The sequence below is a fragment of the Chiloscyllium punctatum genome, chromosome 1, assembly GCF_047496795.1.
Source record: "Chiloscyllium punctatum isolate Juve2018m chromosome 1, sChiPun1.3, whole genome shotgun sequence".
In the NCBI taxonomy this organism is placed as follows: Eukaryota; Metazoa; Chordata; class Chondrichthyes; order Orectolobiformes; family Hemiscylliidae; genus Chiloscyllium; species Chiloscyllium punctatum.
Window position 1 is genome coordinate 106,364,249 of NC_092739.1, and position 23,218 is coordinate 106,387,466.

At 38.9% G+C, this 23,218-nt stretch overlaps 1 protein-coding gene across 4 annotated transcripts in view; it reads right to left on the reverse strand.

Moving 5' to 3' along the window:
- The window catches only part of epg5 (ectopic P-granules autophagy protein 5 homolog (C. elegans)), a 147,783-nt gene that overhangs the window by 38,110 nt on the left and 86,455 nt on the right, over positions 1–23,218 (reverse strand). For all 4 annotated transcript variants that reach the window (XM_072571781.1, XM_072571786.1, XM_072571774.1 and 1 more), the window contains 10 exons: positions 19,878–20,044; positions 18,556–18,786; positions 14,959–15,082; positions 14,559–14,700; positions 13,975–14,146; positions 13,384–13,549; positions 7,138–7,280; positions 5,641–5,797; positions 3,484–3,678; positions 893–1,106 (listed from right to left, as the gene is read on the reverse strand). In XM_072571781.1, the coding sequence (XP_072427882.1) occupies positions 893–1,106; positions 3,484–3,678; positions 5,641–5,797; positions 7,138–7,280; positions 13,384–13,549; positions 13,975–14,146; positions 14,559–14,700; positions 14,959–15,082; positions 18,556–18,786; positions 19,878–20,044 (1,711 nt within the window). The remainder of the gene's footprint in view (positions 1–892; positions 1,107–3,483; positions 3,679–5,640; positions 5,798–7,137; positions 7,281–13,383; positions 13,550–13,974; positions 14,147–14,558; positions 14,701–14,958; positions 15,083–18,555; positions 18,787–19,877; positions 20,045–23,218) is intronic.

Here is a 23,218-nt window from a genome sequence, read left to right on the forward strand (position 1 = left end):
GGGGAACCTGTAGTCAGGTTCCCCTATTATTTTGCTGCTCTTGTCCTCCTAGATGGAAGTGGTCATGGGTTTGAAATAGACTATCTAAGCATCTTTGGTGAATTTCTTCAGTACATCTTGTAGATAATGCACAGTGGTGCTACTGAGTGTTGGTGGTGGAGTGAGTGGATGTTTATGGATGTAGTGCCAATCAAGCGGGCTGCTTTATCCTGGAATGTGTCAAGTTTCTTGAGTGTTGTTGGGGCTGCACTCATCCAGGCAAGTGGGGAGTAGTCCATCACACGTCTGACTTATGCCTTGCAGAAAGTGGACAGGCTTTGGGGAGTTAGGAGGCTCATCTGCCAACTGCCTCAGATTTAATGATAATAAAAGTTTATCTGATCCTCAGCTGAAAGAGGGAAGTAATTAAACAAAAAGGATATTCAGCGCGTGGGCACAGTATTTTTTTTCCAGGAGCCTTTATCAGAGGGTGGTATGGAGATTGGATGTTTTTGCAGGCAGGCATGTGGGACAGAAGGAGAGAGGACTACTATACTTTTGAAACTAACACAACTTTAGAGGAATTAATGTTAATTTTAGATTGATATGGGATTGAAGAATTTTATACTTCTAAAAACAGGAAAATACTTCCAAGCAAAATCATTGTCTGTGTAACAATCCATGTTTCTGTCTATTTAGGTAACAATATTCTATATAGTTACAAAATATTAACTAATTCCTGAGTGAGCCTAGCTGGGTAGCAAAAATATCAATGAAATTAGAAGAATTCAATTAGACAAATGTGTCCTGGGTTTGACAAGTCAATTGGATAAGCAAATCTAAATAATGCAAATTTACCATTAAAAAATGTTATCTTCCACCTTCATGAAAATTCCCATTGATAACTACTTACTCTGCATCAGAAGTCTGAGGAAGTCACTATAGTGATCAGGGAATTGATACTGTAGAACATACATCCAGTGTTTGCAAAAAATGTTAAAAGCCATTTGAACTTCTTCCTCTGGTTGAAAGCCACACAAAGTCAGAGCTGAATGAATGGTCTCCAACAGCCGCGTCCGTTCAGACATAGCTGGCTTGGTAGAATTCAACCACAAAATAAGGTCAAACTGTAAAATAAAAATAGAAATCAACTTTTGAGATGCTCAAAATCATGAGTGTTCTGGACAGAGTAGATAGGTGAACTATTTATACTGCCTAAATCGTCTTTTTCTATGCTGCAGGCATTCTAGATTCTGTGACCACTGCCATGACTGCAGATGTGCAAAAAGACGACTTGAGAAAAGTTATGATTGTTGAGAAAACTAGAGAAGTTACTTTTCTTCTGTTTAAGTAACAAACTGATGGTAGTGAACATATCTTTCTAATAAAGGAAGCAAAAAAAGACTTCTGTATTACCTCTCTAGTAAACATGGAACATAATCACACAAGTAATTAAAAATGGTTTCGCTTGAATGTATTTTCCTGTTTATATAAGCATAATTATGTGTTCTGTTATGCAGATTCTTTTCAGCCAACATTGGTTCAGATCATAAGACTGCTTTGGTATCAATAAAATTAAGACAAGAATTGTGTGAAAGCATTTAAAAAACTGAAGTCCAGACAACTTGAAATAATCCAATATCAGAAAATAGTACAACAATATTGAGCACTTTGGCGATAGTGACCATAATTTGGTTATGTTTACAATAGCAATGGACAGGGATAGGTATATACCGCAGGGAAAGAGGTATAACTGGGGGAAAGGTAAATACGATGCAATTACACAAGATTTAGGATGCATAGGATGGGAAAGGAAACTGCCGGAGATGGGCACACTTGAAATGTAGAGCTTATTCAAGGACCAGCTACTGCGGGTCCTTAATAAATATATACCAATCAGGCAGGGAGGTGGTTGTCGAGACAGAGAGCCATGGTTTACTAAAGAACTTGAAGCTCTTTTCAAGAGGAAGAGGAAGGCTTATGTGAGGATGAGGCGTGAAGGCTCAGTTAGGGGGCTTGAGAGTTATAAATTAGCCAGAAAAAATCTAAACAGAGGGCTAAGAAGAGCCAGGAGGAAACATGAGAAGTTGTTGGCGGATAGGATCAAGTAAAACCCCGAGGCCTTCTATAGGTATATCAGGAATAAAAGAATGACTAGAGTAAGATTGGGGCCAATCAAAGATAGTAATGGAAAGTTGTAGGTGGAATCTGAGGACATGGGGGAAGCACTTAATGAATACTTTTTGTCAGTATTCACATTGGAAAAGGGCAATATTAGTGAGAATATGGAGATACAGGCTACAAGATTAGATGGAATTGAGGTAGACAAAGAGGAGGTTTTAGCAAATTTGGAAGATCTGAAAATAGATAAGACTCAGGGGCTGGATAGGGAAGCCAGAGAGGAGATTGCAGAGCCTTTTGGCTTTGATCTTTATGTCATCATTGTCAACAGGAGTAATGCCAGTCGTTCCCTTGTTTAAGAAGGGGAGTTGGAACAACTCTGCTGATTACAGGCCAGTGAGCCTTACTTCAGTTGTGGTTAAGGTGTTGGAAAAGGTTATAAGATAAAGGATTTATAATCATCTGCAAAGGAATAATTTGATTAGGGATAGTCAACACGGTTTTGTGAAGGGTAGGTCATGCCTCACTAACCTTATTGAGTTCTTTGAGAAGGTGACAAAACAGGTGGACGATGGTAAGACAGTTGATGTGGTGTACGTGGACATCAGTAAGGCGTTTAATAAGGTTTCACATGGTAGGCAATCGTACAAAATACGGAGTTTCTGGATTGAAGGTGATTTAGCGGTTTGGACCAGAAGTTGGCTAGCTGAAAGAAGATGGTGGGTGACAGGAGATGTTCATCCTGGAGCTCAGTTACCAGTGGTGTGCTGCAAGGATCTGTTTTGGAGCCACTGCTGTTTGTCATTTTTATAAATGATCTGGATGTGGCCGTAGAATTCTTTGCCTAACAACATTTGGAAGTGTATCACCTAAGGACTGCAACATTTCAAACAGGCTTATCTCAACTTCCTAATGAGTGATGAACGCAATGAAAATAGAAATTGCTGGAAAAGCTGAGCAGGTTTGGCATCATCTGTGGAGAGAAATCAGAGTTAACGTTTTAGGTTGAGTGACCCTTCCTCAGTTCTGAGGAAGGGTCACTTGACCCAAAGCATTAACTCCAATTTCTCTTCACAGATGCTACCAGACCTGCTGTATTTTGCCAGCAATCTCTATGTTTGCTTCTGATTTAAAGCATTCACAGTTCTTTCAAGTGATGATTGCAATTCTGCCAGTGTTACCTGTAATCCAAAACGAAATTTATGAAACTTAGATATGGTAACTAAAAGAATGCAGTCAGACTTGCAACATATCGCTGACATTGAATTCTGCAACTTTGATACAAATTTTGATTCAGTGAAGGGGAAGTATAAAATAATTAGTTAGTTAAGTGGACAATTAAAGTAGCCAGATTTCAATGGTTTCTAAAAAGAACAACTTTACCTTTGTTAGTAACATGAAGATGACATCTCCACTATCTGTGTGGAGGACTTTGACAACTTCTTCATAAAGATTGACAAATTCATCTGGAGATATATTTGGAGTGAAGTATGGTGACAAAAGGTTGCATAATCTTCTGTTCTGAAGAACTTTTTTCAACAAAGTTTTGCTTTCTGTTTTAGCACAACTCAGAAAAACCTGCACAAATCATAGAAAAATATTTAGATTTACCTTTAATTGTAATAGTTTGAAATTTTACTTGCATCAAGTGAAAATGTAATAATCAAAATATGGAGCAAAATAATTCAATAAATGCCTTAAGTTGTTCCAAGAATTATAGAATCATAGAACATACAGTATGCAAACATACTTTGGTCCAATTTGTCCATGCCAACCAGACATTCTGAATAAGTCTAGACCCATTTGCCAACGTTTGGTCCATATTCCTCTAAACCCTTCCCATTCAGATGCCTTTTAAATGTTGCGACAGTACCAATCTCCACCACCTATGGCAGTTCATTCCATATACACACCACCTTTTGCATGAAAACGTTGCCCTTAAGTCCCTTTAAAATCTTTCCCCTCTCAACCTATACCCTCTAGTCTTGGACTCCTCTACACTAGGAAAAATACCTTGACTATTCACTTTATCCATGCCCCTCATGATTTTATGAACTTCTATAAAATTACCCCTTAGCCTCCGACACTCCAGGGAAAATAGCCCCAGCCTATACAGCCTCTCCCTATAGCTCAAACTGTCTAACCTGGCAACATCCTGATAATGCTTTTCTGAACCCTTTCAAATGTCACAACATCCTTTCTACAGCAGGGTGACCAGAATTGAACACAGTATTCCAAAAGTGACATAACCAATGCCTTGTACAGCCACAATATAACCTTTCAATTCTTATACTCAGACCAATAAAGGCAAACATATCAATCCCTTTACTTAACTACCCTGCCTACCCGTGACTCTGCTTTCAAGGAACTATGAACCTGCACCCCAAGGTCTCTTTGTTCGGCAACACTCCCAAAGACCTTATCATTAAGTGGACAAGTCCTGCTCTGATTTGCCGTACCAAAATGCAGCATCGCACATTTATCAAATTTAAACTCCATTGGCCACTCCTTGGCCCATTTACCCATCTGATCAAGGTCCTGTTGTAATCTTCTTTGCAGTTGAGTACACCACCAATGTTGGTGTCATCTGCAAACTTACTAACCATACCTCCTATTTTCACATCCAAATTGTTTATATAGATGACAAAAAGGCAGAGGATCCAGTACTGATCCTTTCAGCATGTTGCTGGTCACAGTACTGGAGTTAGTTGAGTAAATTAGTAAATCCTTATGATGTGGTAAGTTCAAACTAAACTTCAAGTAAGATTAAATTTACTCATCTAAAATACTGATAATTCCTTTAAAATTTTAAAGGAAGATATTAATGTTTTTGTCCAATAGTTCGATGGTTGTGCTAAATTTCAAATTACAAATAGGTAACTAATTTAACCTAAATGGGCTATTACCTTCGTTCAAACAGTGAGAAAATAATTTTGCACAGAATCTGATAAGAGATCTGCTCTCAATAATTCATTGATCCCATCCAATATTATCAATACTACCCTATATCTTTTTTTGTCTATCTAACCTAAACGATGATATCCTTTAATATTCGGTTTGCAGTCGAGATCATCCTGTAGCCAAGCCTGCATAAATGGCAATTAAATCATACTCTATTGACTCTACTACCATCAATTTAGCTATCTTGTTGTGAATGCTGTGTGCATTCAGACAGGGCGCTCAAAGGTCAATTATGCTAGTGACAATATTAGAACATTTTTATGCCTCGTGCCGATAGACAGTTTTTGACCAGTGGGAAGGGCAATGCAACTTTGCTTCAGGGTGTTTAGGAGGGAAATAAAATTAGCTGAAACTCATGTTCTCAAATGTTACCTTGTAACCTCAGATGGTTAATGCGAGCATAAAAGTTTTTTGTTTGCTTTGCTAAAATTGTTTGAGAAGAATTTCACCCAAACCACAATCCAGATGACATCAAGATTGGATTGGTTTTAACGCCACCAAAATACTAGCCACTGGATTTACACCTTGAGCACTTATTTGGTTTATATATCAGTAATGTGTAAAAAAAAACCTCCATACCTGTCCAAGAATTTCAATACATGATGTAAAAAACTGCCTTGTTGGTGGATGTCGCTGTGTTTCATCACAGACAAAAGACACAATCTCATAGAACAGAGCAATGCCAACTTTCTGAAAAGTTTCTGTATGATGCAACTTGAAGGCATTTACCAAGGCCCTAGAAACAATCATAACTTAAATGAGGAAGCCAACAAACAATGATGGTAACTTAGAAATTATGCAGGTAACAAAAGGTCAAAAATAACACTGATGTATATATGTCTTCTTCACACACAAACACAATTGGAAGAACACTTTATACAGTATGCATTTATAAAAATGTTTTTGTTAACTGACTATTCAAAATTTAAAAACATCACCAAGAATAAAATGAGATGTGAAAGTATTTTTAAGAATAACAATAAAGAGAATATTTGGATGGGCTTATCCTGGGAACAAATCAGAGTGTAATGGTATAATTTTCTTATGGGGGAAATGCAGTTTCATTTCGGGTGATTCATCCAAATCAGATAATCCAGCAAAGGACTGCTTTTATTTTGTCAATGCAACAGAAGAGTGATTGACTTCGGCTAAAATCCTCCCACGTTGGAATGACTTAGCACCTATGAAATTTAGCTCAATGTAGTACCAGAGGTTGACCAATCCCAATAGAATCTTTAAGACCTGAGGCAAAATCCTTAGGGGTGTGGGTTGGAGGCAATGACTATCTAAAATCTTCAACATTGTGGCACAGGAGAGAAACCTTTGTTTGCACCATCAGATTTAAAGTTGACAACAATGGGCCAAAAAGTAAACTGAAAGGAACACTGGAGAAAAAATTACAAAGTGGAAATCAATAACTTTGACCGAGCAATGGATAGAAAGATGCCATGTTGGCGGAAATGCCGGTTCAGGGGTTTCAGAGGATTCACACAATGTCAAATTGAAATAACACAATGGTAAAAAAATTAATATAAATACACTTGTGTGGATATAATACAAGTCATTATTTTGATAAATTGTTATCTCACCAGTGATTCAATGTATTAGGGGTTTAATGCTTCAACCTTATTAAAAAAATGTTAAAAATCACACATTTGTCCAGGTAAACAAAAAGTAAATGAAATATAGAAATGGAAATTTCAGAAAATATTTGCACCTTCCATAAGGGAGCTCAATGAAAGCATATTTGACTCTTTGTTTAATCTGAGAATTAGGTTGTCAAATAAACCACACATCAATTTTTAGTATCTAGTATACTTGAATATATGTTGTGAAAATTTTAGACTTGCACCCATTAGGACAGGTACAACAGTGCCAAATTTCAAAGGAAGTAAGAACTGTGCATTCTCTAAGGTACTACTTTGATGACAGTCAACTTGTCAACCGATTAGCACACTTTTCCATGCAGTATGATTTGTTGGCATTCTAGCATCTGTCTTGATGAATGTAAAGTACTGACAGTGCATCTACTATTTCTCAGCAACAACATTATTTCTTTTTGGAGTATTAACTTACGTTATAAAGTTTTCCACATATACAGCAGCTTCAGCAATGTTTTGAGGTGGTGGTTTTGCAACATCAATTTGTAGCTGCTTAATGTCTTTCACTAAATCATCAAGCTGCTTTTGTATGGCAGAATTCTTGTATAATTCTTTACACTGAAATTTGAACAGAAATTCATCATTTAATTATTTTCAGATTACTTAGATATACACAACCCAACCGGCATACATTTTAAAATTTTAATTTTCTGCAGCAATATACTACATATTAATATCCCAATACTATTGTGTGTATAAAGCTTAGGACACTTAGCCTACATAATGTACACTAATATTGATGTTTCACAATGCTTTGCATCTAAGTCATCTCAGCATAACCTTATACCTTTGTTATGTACATATTTAGCTTCCCTTAAAATCATCTACTGACCTCAAATACTTCATGTTGTGGAACATCACATATTCTAACCACTCTCTAGGCTAAAGACATTTGACCTGAATTCCTTATTGGATTTATTTTTCAGCAACCTGTTCTGAAGTATTATTACACACTTCTGGAGCAGTTGGGACATAAACCTAGATCTCCCAGGTCAGAGGGATGGACATTGCCACTGCACTATAAGAGCTCTTTTTATTGGATTTATTGATGATCCCTGCTTTTGGTCACTCAATGATATTTAATGTGCTTTCCAATGATATTTGCCTTTTTCACATCATTAATCAATAAGTATGAAATCCTGAAGCAGTTGTCTTGTCTTATTTAAAAGAACATGAATGTTATGAACTATATGTTTGTTTCTTTGGTGTCTGGGATTTGCAACGATGCAAAATAGTAACATGGGAGCAAAGTTAGGCCATTCAGCTACTCCACCATTCTAGATCATGTCCAGGTTATTAACGTCAATATCTTTTTAGATTACTGACAGTGTGGAAACAGGCCCTTCAGCCCAACAAGTCCACACCGACCCTATGAAGAGCAAACCACCCAGACCCATTCCCCTACATTTACCCCTTTACCTAACACTATGGGCAATTTAGCATGGCCAATTTACCTAACTTGCACATTTTTGGACTGTGGGAGGAAACCAGAGCACCTGGAGGAAACCCACGCAGACACGGGGAGAATGTGTAAACTCCACACAGACAGTTGCCTGAGGCGGGAATTGAACCCGGATCTCTGGCGCTGTGAGGCAGCAGTGCTAACCACTGTGCCACCATAACTCCTGAACATAATGAACAACCTAGCTCTCAATGCCAGCAAAACCAAGAAACTCATTAATGACTTTCGGCGGGATGTTACTCATGCCCCTCTCCACATTAACAGCACAGAGGTGGAACGAGTGGAGAGTGTCAAGCTTCTGGGAGTGGTCATTCACAAGCTTTCTTGGACTCTTCATATGGACGCACTGGCTACAAAGGCCCAACAACACCTTTTCTTCCTTAGGCAGCTGAGGAAATTTGGCATGATGGTGAATGTCCTTGTCAACTTTTATCGGTGCGCCATTGAGAGCATTCTGTCTGGATGTATCACTACCTGGTATGGCAACAGTACCATTCAAGATTGGAGATGATTGCAGAGAGTGGTGAATTTGGCCCAGACAATCACAAAGGCCAACCTCCCATCTACAGAATCCATTTACCAAGCCCGCTGTCAAGGAAAGGCCACCAGCATTCTCAAAGATCTATCCCATCCTGGCAATGGTTTTCTACAAGCTGTACCACTGGGGAGAAGGCACAGAAGCCTGAACACACGCACCAGCTGGTTTTGTAACAGTTTCTACCTTACTGTTGTTAGAATACTGAATGGACTCACAAACTCTTATCATTTGCCTGTTCCTCTGTTTTTGTTTTTGCCACTGTTCACCAATTATTTACTTAACTATGCTACTTAACACTGTGATCTGCCTTTATTGCTCGCAAGTCAAAGCCTTACACTGTGCCTCGGTACATATGACAGTAAATTCAATTCAATTCAATTAATAACTCAGTTTCCATAGCCCTCTGGGGTAGAGAATTTCATGAATTCACAACCTCTGTTTTAATTGGTGTGATGTCGGTTCACAACATATTGTTACTGTCATTTGCAAATTTGGATTTTGAAGTGAAGAAATTATGTATAGCTTTAAATTTTGATTTATATTTCTATATTGTTGTTGTGAGTGATTTTAACTTGCCCCAATATTCCTTTAGGGCCAGAATCTTGGATGGGGCAGATTTTGTTTGGTTCATTCAGGAGGGTTTCCAGAAATAGTATGCAGATTGTCCAACTAGGGAATGGGCTTGGAGATAGTGAGGACTGCAGATGCTGGAAAGTCAGAGTTTATTAAGCATGAAGCTGGAAACAACACAGCAGGTCAAGCAGCAGAGGAACAGGGAGTTGACATTTCAGGTCACAACCTTTTATCAGGGCTGGGGACGGGGAATTGGGCTGAGAAATAGAGGGAGTGGCTGAGGTTGGGGGAAATGTAGGAGGGATGGCAATAGATCGATGCAGGTAGGAAGTGATTTCGATTGGTCAGTGGAAGGGTGGAGTGGATAGGTGCACTTGGGAATGAGCCTGGCCAGGTTATTGACGTTTTGAGAACATTTTGGGAACAGTGATCATAATTCCATAAGTTTTAAGTTAGTTCCAGATCAGGGTAGGATTGGTCCCCGGGTAAAAATGCTAAACTGGGGGAAGGCAGGAGCAGGAGAAATTAGACTGGGGGTGGCTGTTTGAGGGTAAATCCATAACTGACATTCAATTGATAATATGGCAAGCAGACCCTGCTTAGTAAAAGCTTCAGGAAATTCCATTTTCAAATGCTACATATTACATATTCTACTGACCATTAGGGAAACAGCAGTAATCAATGAGTGTGAGACCTAGCATTGAATAGGAATTAAGGCTAGCTAGCTCTTAAAGCTTCACTCAGTATATAATCTCCAATGGCTGTGCAGTGAACCTCTCGTGACATCCAACAGGTTGACAGGACCCTCAGGATTCTTTTGACCCTTCTATCATCCGTTAATCCTTCAATATTTCTGAAAGTGCACAGACTGCTAAGCTGCCCTCAAATGCTTTAGCATCTTGAAGGAGAGCACTGAACCTACAAGAGATGGTATGTTCTCAGCAGACCACTACACTGAAAGAGAATGCACATGAAGAGCCGTGTGCTTCCTTCAAAGGTTCATACACAGGATGGAACGTACACAGAAGCATTACTAAAAACCAGGCTCAGTGTTCTCCACATCAAAATGTAATGCCATGACAGCTGTCATCAATGTCAAAGTTCAAGCATCTCTGATGGCTTGAGGTTATCTGCAGTGAAAGGGTTGGTAGTTTGACCATTATAACTTCTTTCATCAATGGGACATCTGAAGAGACTGAAAATCTCTCTGTTTGAATGCAAACCTTTCCTCTTGCGCTCTCCTAATGTATTGGAGCGTGACCTCGAGTTCCATAACTGATGTGGAGGGAACCTGTTCTGTAGCTATCCCCGTCAGCCAGGAAGATTTGGGCAGGCTTCCTGGAGCAACTTGGGCCGACACTTGAGTCTTGATGCAGCACATCCTCTTCAGCTTAGCATTCTGTAAACTTTGGGATCACAGGAGGCCCATGTGAATGAAAACATAATTAGTGGATATTTTGATTGCAGGTGCCATTGAAGTGTCCTGAGAAGAAGCTTCTGTGGGTTGTGTGTGAGATTCCTCCTCCCTACTGGCACCTGCTAGAACCCTGAGAAGAAGTTGCACCTTGGAGTGAGGTTGAGCCTTCTTGTTCCTCTCTCACCTTGCAGGTGATACTTACAATTGTTACTTATGGTCAGTGGTAGAGCAACTGCTTGGGGCTATGATGCCAAGAGGTGTGCTTTCTTCTGGACGGTGTCAAGCTTCTTGAGTGTTGTTGGAACTGCATTCATTCAAGCAATGGGCAGTATTTCATCACACTCCTGACTTGTGCCTTGTAGATGACGGACTGGCTTTGGGAATCGAGTGAGCTCCTTGTCGCAGGTTTCCTAGCCTCTGACTATGGCTGGTTCAGTTTAGTTCGACTTCTGATCAATTGTAACCCTTAAGATGTTGATAGTGGGGGAATTCAGTGATGGTAACATCAATGAAAGTTAAATGGTAATAGTTCGATTCTCTCTTTTTGGAGATCATCATTGCCTGCCATTTGTGTGGCACAAATGTTACTTGCTACTTGTCAACCCAAGTCTGAACACTGTCCAGGTCTTGCTGCATTTGGGCATGGACTGCTTCAGTACTGCATCCAAAGAGGTGTGCAGCTGGGCTTGAGATATTGATAGTGCTAGCAGAATTCCTGTTGGAGCAACCCAAAAGTGGTGAGCACTTTTACCACTTTAGCTGCATGATTCCACGGCAAGGATGTCAACAAGTCTAGATGCATAACTTAATGAGGTGAAGATCAGAAGATTTCATGAAATTAGTCTTCGTATAAAACTGGTAAATGGGAAATCAAACTCAGGCCACAAAGATAAAATATTTATATGGTTTCCACTTATACTGCATACCATTAGTTAGCTATTGGACAGTAATGGCAGATGCACAGCAAATAAATGTTTCCTTCTCTTTGCTCTTATCACTTCTTTATTTTTGTTGTTTCATGCGACGTGGACAATGCTGCTAAGTCCAGATTTTGTTGTCCATTCCTAATTGTTCTTGAACCGAGTAGCGTGTCAGACCATTTCAATGGTAGTTAAGAGTCAATCGCATTGCTGTGGGCATGAAGTCACATTTAGGCCAGACCAGGTCAGTTTGCCAGATTTCATCATTCCCTTTAAGGACATTAGTGAACCTGATAGGAGTTTCCTACATTCGTTGATAGTTTTATGGACGTTAATTTTATATACCAGATTTTATAAATTGAAATGGAAATCCAAGCAGTTGCTCATGGATTTCAGCCCATTTCCCAGAAGATTAGCCTGGACCTCTGGATTTCCAGTGTAGTAATATTACCACAATTTTGGCTTGCTCATCTCAAAATCTCCTTCAGGTTGACAATTCTGAGATACACGCACTTCTCCAATTCTGGTTACTTGAGCATACCTAATTTTATTTGTTTCACTATTTGTTGTGCCTGCAAATGCTCTCCCAAACAAACAGGGGTCAGGACGTTGGGATGAGATGAGGAGGGGTTGTCAGAACAGAGCTTTGGAGGTGATACAATTTAAAACCTATACACAGCTATCTTGGAATTCCTTATTTGATGTTGGCAAAAGATTATGGAACATTTACCTGTCACTGAGCTAGCAAAAACTTTAAGGAGGTTTCAGCTTATGGCTTTGCTGGCAATGTACCATAACACTCAGCCTACCTAGAGGCTTCACAATTGGACCCATGCTGCAGGTTGGGACAGCAGGTTTCCAATTCAGCTTATGGTCAAGGTAAAGTTGCAATTGTTCAAGCAGTCAGCAGTGAATGCCTCTGTTTCGATACTGACTGCAATTGCCATTGCTGTATAAAGGAACCCGGATGAGGCGTTGTTCACCTTTATCTTCCGCCTGGGCCCCTATAGCCTGGAGGACTCAACATCGAATTCTCCACTTTCAAATAAGCTCTCTCCCAGACTCTCTTCCCAGCCCCTCCCCCTTCCTTCCACTGCTCTCTGCCACCAACCTGATTCACTCCTCCCATTGACCAACCAGGTCGTATCATCCAGCTGTCTTCATCTGTCCCAGTTCACCACCCTGCCCCTGCCTCCCCCAACCCCCAAACCTAGTCCTGAAGAAGGGTTACACCCGAAACATCGACTTCTGTATCTACTGATGCTGCCCAGCTTGCTGTGTTCTTCCAGCCTCCTGTCTGTTTACTGAAGGAACCTGAGTCAGCCTGAGTTAGGAAATGTTACTGTATAAAAGTTTTGTTTCTTTCTTTACAAAATGAAATACCATTCAATGTGAGGTGCTTTGCAAAGTACCAAATATGGAAACTATGTTAAAAAAAATGCAAAAATATATTCATTTGTATTAACCCATCTACTTAAACTGAAAGTTTTCTATGATACAACGTACATTATAGAGGTGTGTTTGGAATGGTTTCAAATCTAGTCAATTCAGAGTTCCTTCAAGTATTGAAAATGAGAATGACCAGGTCAAGGCAATAATACCCTCATTTCCATCATAATGAAAGATACTCTAGCCTTTGAAGTACCACAATTGATTGGGTCAATTTTTTCATAATCTAAAGGCAATGAATTAAGTATTAAGTTATAGTTAATTTAGTTATGTAGCATAAACATGTGGAAATAATTCCTAACCTTCACAGAGATTTTTGCTGCTCCTTGGCATACATGATTTAAAGAGCTACCACGGCATTCTAGTTTCTTTGTGATTTGTTCCTCTCGATTGCTGTACAATTTAGGTAAAGTTTCCAAAAGTTCACAGTCCAGCCCCGTTTGCTGTGATTCCCATTGGGCTGCAATTCTGAAGAACAGAAAAGGTTATTTTGCATTCCTCCATGATCCACGAAATATTTTAAGTCAATCTTAGTAATATGTTGTTTTAGTTTAGATTAGATTTACCAATAGCGAATTTACCATTAATTAACAAACAACAACAGAAGTGAACAAATGTGGCTGTTATTGGTGAATATTATGTCAAGAGATGAAATAATATGTTGATGTACACATCAAGGTGAAAACAGCTCGACATATCATCACTCTTCGAGAGACATCATCACTCCAGCATCTGCAGTCCTCACCTTCTCCTATATCATCACTCCTGAGGAACTATTCATCAGTCATTAGCTCTAAGTCACCAAGTGTTGCCAGATACAATTTGATTTGAACCACCAAAAATATCCTTTCCTCAAGCAACAAAAAGAGTAATTAATGTGGCTAGTCACTTACTTCGCTTGCTGTCGTAAGATGTTAAGATTTTGTTGAACGAGTTTAATTGCCACCTTTTTGTCTGATAGACTAGCTTCAATAATATCTGGAACAGGAGCTTTCACACATTGTATGGATAGAGTAGGTGCAGGGACATCATGTGTCTTCAGATTGCTGAAGATTCTGTCTTTTGCTAGAATGGAAAGAAAAAACTAGTCACCATAATGGTTGTGGGAAAAAACCTCATCATTAGGAGAAGGACCAATTAGTGGTGCCATTACTTTCCACAATTTGGTGAATCATGGCACAGTCTCCCAAGTTTAATTCCCTTGATGAAAACCAGACCTTCACATTGGTTTCATAAAACCTAGATGTTAGTATCTGTTTTTCATACTGGTGTTTTTTTAAAAATTAAATTCTGCTGTCTGATGTTCAACTTCCTACTGGTCTGCCAAGTTACAGATGATTTCCATCACAGAAGCATGGTAAAGAAATAAATCATCTCGTACATACATCAGCATGCTTTCAATTCTAGCCTTTATTAAATGTATACACTTTACATTTGTTAACATTTTTATTTACAATATAGCATTTTGAAAACTTGCCTGAAAGTGGATTAAGAAAGTTATTCAAATTTGAAGTCCTATATACTGCAGAAGGCTTTTGGTGGAGCTGGATCCAGAGATTCGATGTCTCAGTGAATTCATGCTTAATACGCTCATTATCAACGTATTCAGTCCAAAGATCCTAAATAAACATAAGACAAGTTAAAGGCTTGTATCGACGAGACTGAATTAGGCTAATTTTATTTCATATCTCTTATTTAAGGATTAGCGTTCTTGTGGAGCAGTGATACTGTGCTTGGAGCCAGAAGTCCTTTTCGCTTGATTTTAGAACAAGCCCAGTTGTTCCAGAGGTATGTTATAATCAATCTGAACAGCTTGATTAAAAATAACTTACTTAATGATCTATTTGGGTTAAAGCATGATAAGCATGAAGATTTACCTGCTGGTTCTGCATAACCTTTGCCAATCTGTGCGTATCATACTGCACTGGCAGAGAAGGCAGATAAAGATCAGTCTTTTGTAGATTCATATCATCCAGCCAAAAGGCAAAAACATGGAAAAGCCTATTAAAAGAACAATCACTCGTTTATGTAGCACCTTCATCCCAGAACAAAATGATTCATACAATTAACTGCTTTAGAGTTGCACGAATTGACATCATGGATAATCACAGCTCAATCCCTGTACCAGTAAGATTCCAGAGAAGTAAAATCACTAAATAATCTCTCTCAATCAGATCAATAATCTTGATTTGGTAGATATCAAAGTATTTACATATACCAACATAAGAACAAGGTATTTATTCCCTTGAACCAGTTCAACAATTGGTCTATAATGTAACTCCTTAAAGCCATCTTTGCCTGAATACCTTTGATTAAGAATGAATCTCAGATGTAAAACTGAGCATTTACTGCTGTTTGTGGAAGACTGTTTCAAAGTTCTACCATATATTGTGTCCAATAAGTGTTTCTTCATTTCTCTCCAGAACAGTCTGGCTCTAATCTATTTTTAAACTCCCCAGCCAGTGAAAAGGAATCCGCTCTAAATTCAAAGCACTTGAAAATTATTTAAGCACCAGGCTTATACTTCATCAGTTAGATTGCTTGCTATATTTGCTGGACAGTAAGATGGACTGGAACATAAAATACATGAGGACTTTTAAAAGGAAAACTCCAAATAAATATTTCAGAGCATATAGAGATTTGCTGTCATAGAACAAAACAATGCAGCACAAAATTTAATTACTAACACTTACTAACAGTGCAGCATTGAGTCTTAATAATTACAGAAGCCCAAAAATTCCTTATTACTGCTCTTACGTGATTTGTCATTGCCTCCACCTTCACTGTTGCCTAGGGCACTACTGATCTTTCCATTTTTGAATGATTTAACAATAAATGTTTTCACAATTTGCCTCAAATTTCTCACTCACTCACACATCTAATAAATGGACCTTTGCTTCATTTGCTCTGTTAGTGATCAGTCATGTTTTGGAGCCTCCATCCATTCCTAATGTATAAATGTTTTAAAAGTTTGTTTACCATAAAAGGCTTGCAATTCCATTTGCGTCTTTTAATTCTATAACCCTTTTTTTTGTGGCCTCAGTTAAGATATAGAGTGGAACTGGTCACGTGCTAATAGGGTTGTTCTTCTCAAGGCAGTAGCCTACCTGGTCAATTTGTCTACAGGTTCCTGAGCCACAACTGTATACTTTCTTCATTCAGTCATCCCTTAGAATGAACGTGAAGAATTCTACAAAATTTTAAAGTTGCGTGTGGGTTTCCTCCAAAAGATAAGTAATGGTTAGAGTTTGTCATCAGAACATGCTAAGGTGATGGTCCTCTTACGACCAGATATTTTTTAATTTACTGTTTTCGCTCTTTTAACGTACTGCTTTGTTTGATGGAACATCCAAAGTTAAGAAAGTTAACTATTATCCTAAGTTCAAAACACGGCAGCTTAGAGGTTAGCACTGCTGCCTCACAGCGCCAGGGACCCTGATTCAATTCCAGCCTTGGGTGACTGTCTGTGTGGAGTTTGCACATTCTCCCCGTGTCAGTGTGGGTTTCCACCGGATGCTCTGGTTTCCTCCCATAGTCCAAAGATGTTCAGGTTAGGTGCATTAGTCAGGGGTAAATATAGACTGGGGGAGTGGTTTTGGGTGGATTACTCTTCAGAGGGTTGGTGTGGACTTGATGGTTCGAAGGGCCTGTTTCCACACTATAGGGATTCTATTTTTCAGTTTTTCCTTGCAATAAACACAAACTGGTGAAATATAAATTGCTGTTTGAAATGTTCTGTTGTCATTATGTTTAAATGAATATGTTTAGCCCCTACACCTTCACAAATCTGTAACAGTATGATACAGATCCACCAAAATCAGTAATCCCACTTGCGACTGCTATTTATCATGTTTCACACACACTCATTTTGGTGGCTCCACAAATTCCATTGTGTCAACGGTCTAATAACCAATTTTTAAACTGCTTTTCCAGCTGTGGCCATTGTGCAACATGCCTATGAAAAGTGCACTTGTATATTTTCACTGGTTGCTCTTCTTGCTACGTTCAGTCATGCATAACTTTCATGTGTAAATATATATATATGTATAGTAACATTTGTTCTGATGCAGGGTCACTGGGCTCAAACACTAACTTTGTTTTTCTCTCTACAGATGCTACCAGACTTGCTGGTATCTCTAGCAATTTGTGTTTTTATTTCAGTTTTCCAGTACCCACAATTCTTTGTTTATACTTATTGTCTTGGGCTCATTGGATTCAATGAATGATGTGTTAATCATCTGTGCGACAGGATAATGCTCAAACCACAAGACACATGGTAAATTAAGCAACTTTTTTAAAAAAAGAAATGTGAACTTATAGTCCATCAAGTAAGGCAATTGAAATTATTAGACATTTTAAATTTCTTTGGTTCAAAAATAATTTCACATTACCAGGGATTGATTACAGTACCACCTGTGAGAAAGGGAGGAATCGAAATGGTAGGAGCAACAAGGGGAGAACATTAACTTTAAGAAATGTGGCTTGGAATTGCTGCATGTTCAGTTAAAAGTCAGAAAAATCAAATTCCTGATTCAAACACAACGCTAACCTGCCCATGTGAGGTTTTAAGAAGCAAGAAGTTGGATGAGTAATTAATCTAATTCAAAGAAGCAGACTGCAACTTTAAATATGATAAAGTGAATGTGCCACATTGTCACACAGCTTTGGAAATTTAACAGCCATCAGCTGGGTTTCTCAAATGCTAGTTAACTCAACAAATTTCTTGAGGCAAAAACATTGGAGATTTGCAGGGTAAGTGCTTCCATACATACTTCCAGATTCCTGCCTGAGCAATCTCTGAGATTACTAATCATCCATCTTATACAAGATCTTCAATCTCCTCTGCACAGTCCTACCAGGTCGTGATCTCCTCAACAGAACCAGAACCAATCTTTGTATCCCTCAGAACTGTTGACCTCAAATCCTCCTCTAATACTAGCCCACAAATCTTCCCAATTCCACTGGCTCAAATCTCTAGTGAACATCTATCTCACCTAACCTCAAGCAACTCATGGCCCCTGTCAATCAAACTTAGTCTCTGAGGAGAGAACTAATATCAAATTAGTGGATTCAGTTAAATAATAATCATATACAATATCTTAATACTATTGCAGAACAATCCAAACCAACTAAGTTAGGTTAGAGTAATCAAATGATATATCAGACATACCATAACCTGACAGAGAAAATACAGAGATGCAACAGACAGGCTAGTAAAACCATCTGTCCTTCTACACCCCCATTTTGGTCTTCTACATTCTGCATAAATGTTTCTAGATTCAAAATTCAATTTCATTTAATTCATACTATTCAATCCAGGACTGTTATCTTCTCATGGGGTAAGCTTTGTCTTATGGATTGTACCTCCTACCACATAAATAGATAATGCAGAGATTTTAGCTGTGGGAAATGTTTTCTATTTGTCATGTAATGGCAAGAGTTGCAAGTAAATAAATTGCAGAAGTTATTTTTACCTGAGCAATTCTTTATGAAGCTCTGGAGATGTCATAGATTCAGGCAGATGACTTGCATTGTTCTCATTCAATGTTGAGGCATTGTCTCCATCTTTCCAGACCTTTACAGCCTTACCAGCCGCATGATGAAAATCTGCTATTTCGACAAGGCGCTTTTTCATTTCTTTCAGTAAGTTAGAGTGCGAAGTTGTATAAAAATAACGTTTTCCAATACAGCCACTTACTGGCAAACTGAATAAAAGATAAGCTATTGGAATTTTCTTTCAAGTACAAATATTACAATTAAAATTACACCAAATTATTGAGATTTCATATGCATTGCTTGCTCCAAAAGTGACAGATCTGTACCGCAGAATACTCTTCAGCATTTCAAATCATATCCTCAATTGTTATACATAAGAACTTCTATCATTTTACAATACCAATCAACTGAGTTACCCTGCTCTGAAGTAGTCAAAAAGAAAATCTAAATCAGTGGCTCTTCATAAGTCTGATACTGAATTTGCATTTGGTTTCCATTCTCTCCATGTAAAATTGAAGAACAGTGACAATTTTATTCATAGCTGAGAAAAGGGCAATCTGAAGCTGTAAAAAAAGGGACCAGAAACATAACTCTAGGCTGAAGGAGAGCAGCAGACTGCATTTTCTTTATAATCAGGAGCGTAGTGCTAGAAAAGCACAGCAGGTCAGACAGCATTCAGGGAGCAGAAGAATCAACCGTTTCAGGCAAGAGCCCTTCATCAGGAAGCCTCATTGATGAAGGGATCTTGCCTGAAACACTGATTCTCTTGTTCCATGGATGCTGTCTGACCTGCTGTGCTTTTCCAGCACCACACTCTCGACTCTGATCTCCAGCATCTGCAGTCCTCACTTTCTCCTGCATTTTCTTTATAGTCAGGTCTCTAGTTACAGGAATGAGTATCAAAGAAAAGACATTAAATGGGTAGAGTTTCAGGCTACTGATATATATTTTTAAATTTTAAAAACTGTTTTAACATTTCTGAAATGAAATTAAAATGTAGCCAATTTCTGTATGCTACACTTAAGAAATGAAAAGGAGATATGTTTGGCAAGACTTCACTTAATTATTAAAGCATTAATGACAACAGTTACATTAAAATTAAATGGGAAATTTTGCCTCAATAATTTATAAAAGCTGACAAACTAATCAATTACAAATGCTGACAGCAAGAAGTAAGTTTTTTTTTTAAGAACAGGAAATACACACTTTATCCCAAGTTTTAAGTGATTCATTTAATATTTAAATAGACTGTTTGAAATGACTCAGCAAGAAAAGTAACTCAAAAGTGTTAAAAAGTTACCCAAACTCTGGCCCGGGCCGATGAAGATAGAGAATGAAGAACTTCTGCCAGATGAGAGGGAGAAGTGGATGATCTGCAGGAGTAGCTAAAGCTTGATGGGCCCAGCGATAGATCATTAGCCGCTGAATGGATGGAACAACTGGCAATTTTAAATGGCTTTGTGCCTTCTGTAAATAAATTAGACAATGAATGATATCAATTCTCCACTTTTCTAAAGTGTAAAAGCACAGGTTGATACTTCTAGGGTCTGTAAGACTGGGTAAAAAAAACTCTCTGTTGTGGTAATTTTGTCATTGATAAAGTAAAAATATGAGAATAAAATTTGATTTTGTCTTTGATTAAGCATGATCTAAAACTTTTTTTTTAACATAAGTATTTCCTGGTTTCTGGAATGGTATCAGTCCTTTGTATTGCTTGCTTGGGGTGGATGAAAGGTGAGAAGGGAAGATGAATGATTATTTAGCTACCTTCTAACACATATCCATTAGATAGTAAATTTTGTAATATTTTGATCTAAAAGACTGAATTTCCATGCATTATGGGAGACAGAAACTATCTCTAGGAATGAATGCTTATACAGCTCTATTGTAGAGATAAAGGAGTTTCTGTGCTGGCATGCATCTGGTCAAAGAAAATATCATAACTATGAATCTGGGACTTGAATATTGATTAGGTGGTGCAGTTAATAGTTAAGTGAACTGCAATTGTGGGGCAGCAAGAACAGTGCGCAGTGTCAATACTGGATAGAAGATGAAATCAATTAATTAAGTAACTGCCCGAAACTAGTTCAGTATCTGCCAGACAATAGACTCCTCTGGATCTCAGTTGTATAAATGAGAGATTTAGCTTAGTGGGACAGAGTGGAATTGCTGCCAGTTTGCTGAGTAAGGGATAGAGAGTTCCTTTTTAAAGCAAGTCAGCCTCAAGGAATTCAGGACTTCAAAAGCAGCACAAGAGGGCAGGGTTTTAAAATCAAAATGAAACAGATAATGATAAATTCATTAATCTCTAATCTTCAGTTTATAATTAATACTATAAAAGTAAGCTTAAGTTACAGCAAGCCAACTCAGCCATGTGGACAGTATATCCCGTGGCATTTGGAGAATTGTATACACTTCAGTGGAACTAGATGAATATGTGCAGAAAGTGTTACCACAGGCAGAAATATGAGCTTTGGTTTTGGAAGTTGAGCTGCAACTGGAGTCATTGGCGCATCTGTAAAGCTGAGAGTTGTGTGTCATTGAGTCATTCAGATGTACAGCATGGAAGCAGACCCTTTGGTCCAACTCACCCATGCCGACCAGATATCCTAACTTAAATAGGTCTATTTGTCAGCATTTGGCCCATATCCCTCTAAATCCTTCCTATTCATAAACCCATCCAGATGCCTTTTAAACATTATTGTACCAGCCTCCACCACTTCCTCTGGCAGCTCTTTCCATACATGTACCATCTTCTGCATGAAAAAGATGCCCCTTAGGTCCCTTTTAAATCTTTCCCCTCTCACTCCAAACCTATACCCTCTCGTTCTGGACTCCCCCACCTCAGAGAAAAGATCTTGTCTATTTACCGTATCCGTACCCCTCATGTGGGTAGCACTTTCAGAGAGATGGTCACAATGCAGGTAAGGAGCATGCAGGCAGAGTGGGAATTGAAGGCTTATATAGCTTCAATAGGGGCAGAAAGGATGACTGCCAGACAGCTCAAGAGAATCTAGCAGCTAGTGCAGGATTCCACTGTACTCATGCCCAAGATTCAGTTTTTTATTATGGATATTGGTGAGGATGATTACTCCTCAGACCAATGCAGCAAGTTCCAGTCTGGTACACCATTGGTGGACTAGCTATACAGGAGGGGGGAGAAAAATAAAGCAGTAAGTGATAACAGGTTCATTAATCAGGGAACAGACAAGTATTTCTGTAGCTGTAGATATGATCCCAGGAATTAAAAAAAATTCTTTTGGGGATGTCTGCAAGGCTGGACCTCCCCCGTTACCTTCAAGAAGGTGGTGGTGACTGACTTCATGTCTGGCAGGGTCAGCTGACTCTGCAGTCCAGTTGGTCTCAGTACAGATGGCTGAGAGCACCTCAATCTCCAGTTTTGGGTTGCTAGGTCAGTTTGAAATATATCCCAATTGGTACAATGGTAATATCATACAACTTGATAGAGGGTATCCTAAACGTGAAGTCAGGACTTCCGATGCACCTATAGGAGGCAGACTGGGGAGAATGAGATCAAGTTATTTTCTCCTTTCTGCTGGTTCCCTCACCACCTGCCACAGACCCAGTCAAGCTGTTGTGCCCTTTATGACTTGACTAGTAGTGGTGCTACCAAGCTGCTATTGGTGATGGCCACCCAGAATATCTTCTGCCTCCTTGCCACCCCCAGTGCTTCTAATCAAACATTCAACATGAATTCATCAATAATAAATGATAATTATAGCAGGAAATTTTCTTGACCATGTTTGACTTGGTGTTTTCACTCATTAAAGGGTCAGGAGTTAATGCTGAGGACACCCAGAGGCAATCCTTCCCAACTATATACTAGTGGATTGTCACCTCGACTAGGTCTGTCCTGATGGTGGGGCAGGACATACCCAGAGACGGTGATGACGGTGGTGTTTGGGACATTGTCTCTAAGATAATACTCTGTGAATATAACCATATCAGGTCGTTGCTCAATTAATCTGTGTGACTGCTCTCCTAACTTTTCTAATGTCTTCATTGCAGCATTGACAGGGCCGATTTCACCATTGTCATTTCTGATACCTAGGCCAATGCTAGGTGGCCTGTTTCAGCTGTTTGATGCAGTCCACTTCAAAGGGTAGTTAAGAGTCAAATACTTTGCTGGGGTCTGGGGTCACCTGTGGGCCAGATCAGACACAGATGGCAGATTTCCTTCATTAAAAGGGCATTAGTGAATCAGATAGATTTTAATGGCAATCAACAATGGTTTTATGGTCATCATCAGAGTTTTAATTTCGTATTTGCTTACACTAGGATCCCTAAGCATTAGCTGGGTGTCTTGCTTACTGGGCCAACAACAATATCACCATTCCACTGCTTCCTGCTAAGGTGGCTGTATTGGTATGTTGGCTCCCTGGTATCAATGTTAAAAATGTGTCAGATTGGCTGCAGGACATTTTTGTAGAGGAGGATTATCAGTCTATGGTTGCGGTCTGTGTTGATACCAAGGATATAAGTTGAAAAGGGGATATAGTCCCATAGTCAGAACATAAGGAAGATTAGCAAGCAGGAATTCAAAAGTAGCAATCTCATAGTACCCAGTACCACATCTAAGTGAACACAGAAATAAGAGGATATGGACAGATGAATATATGA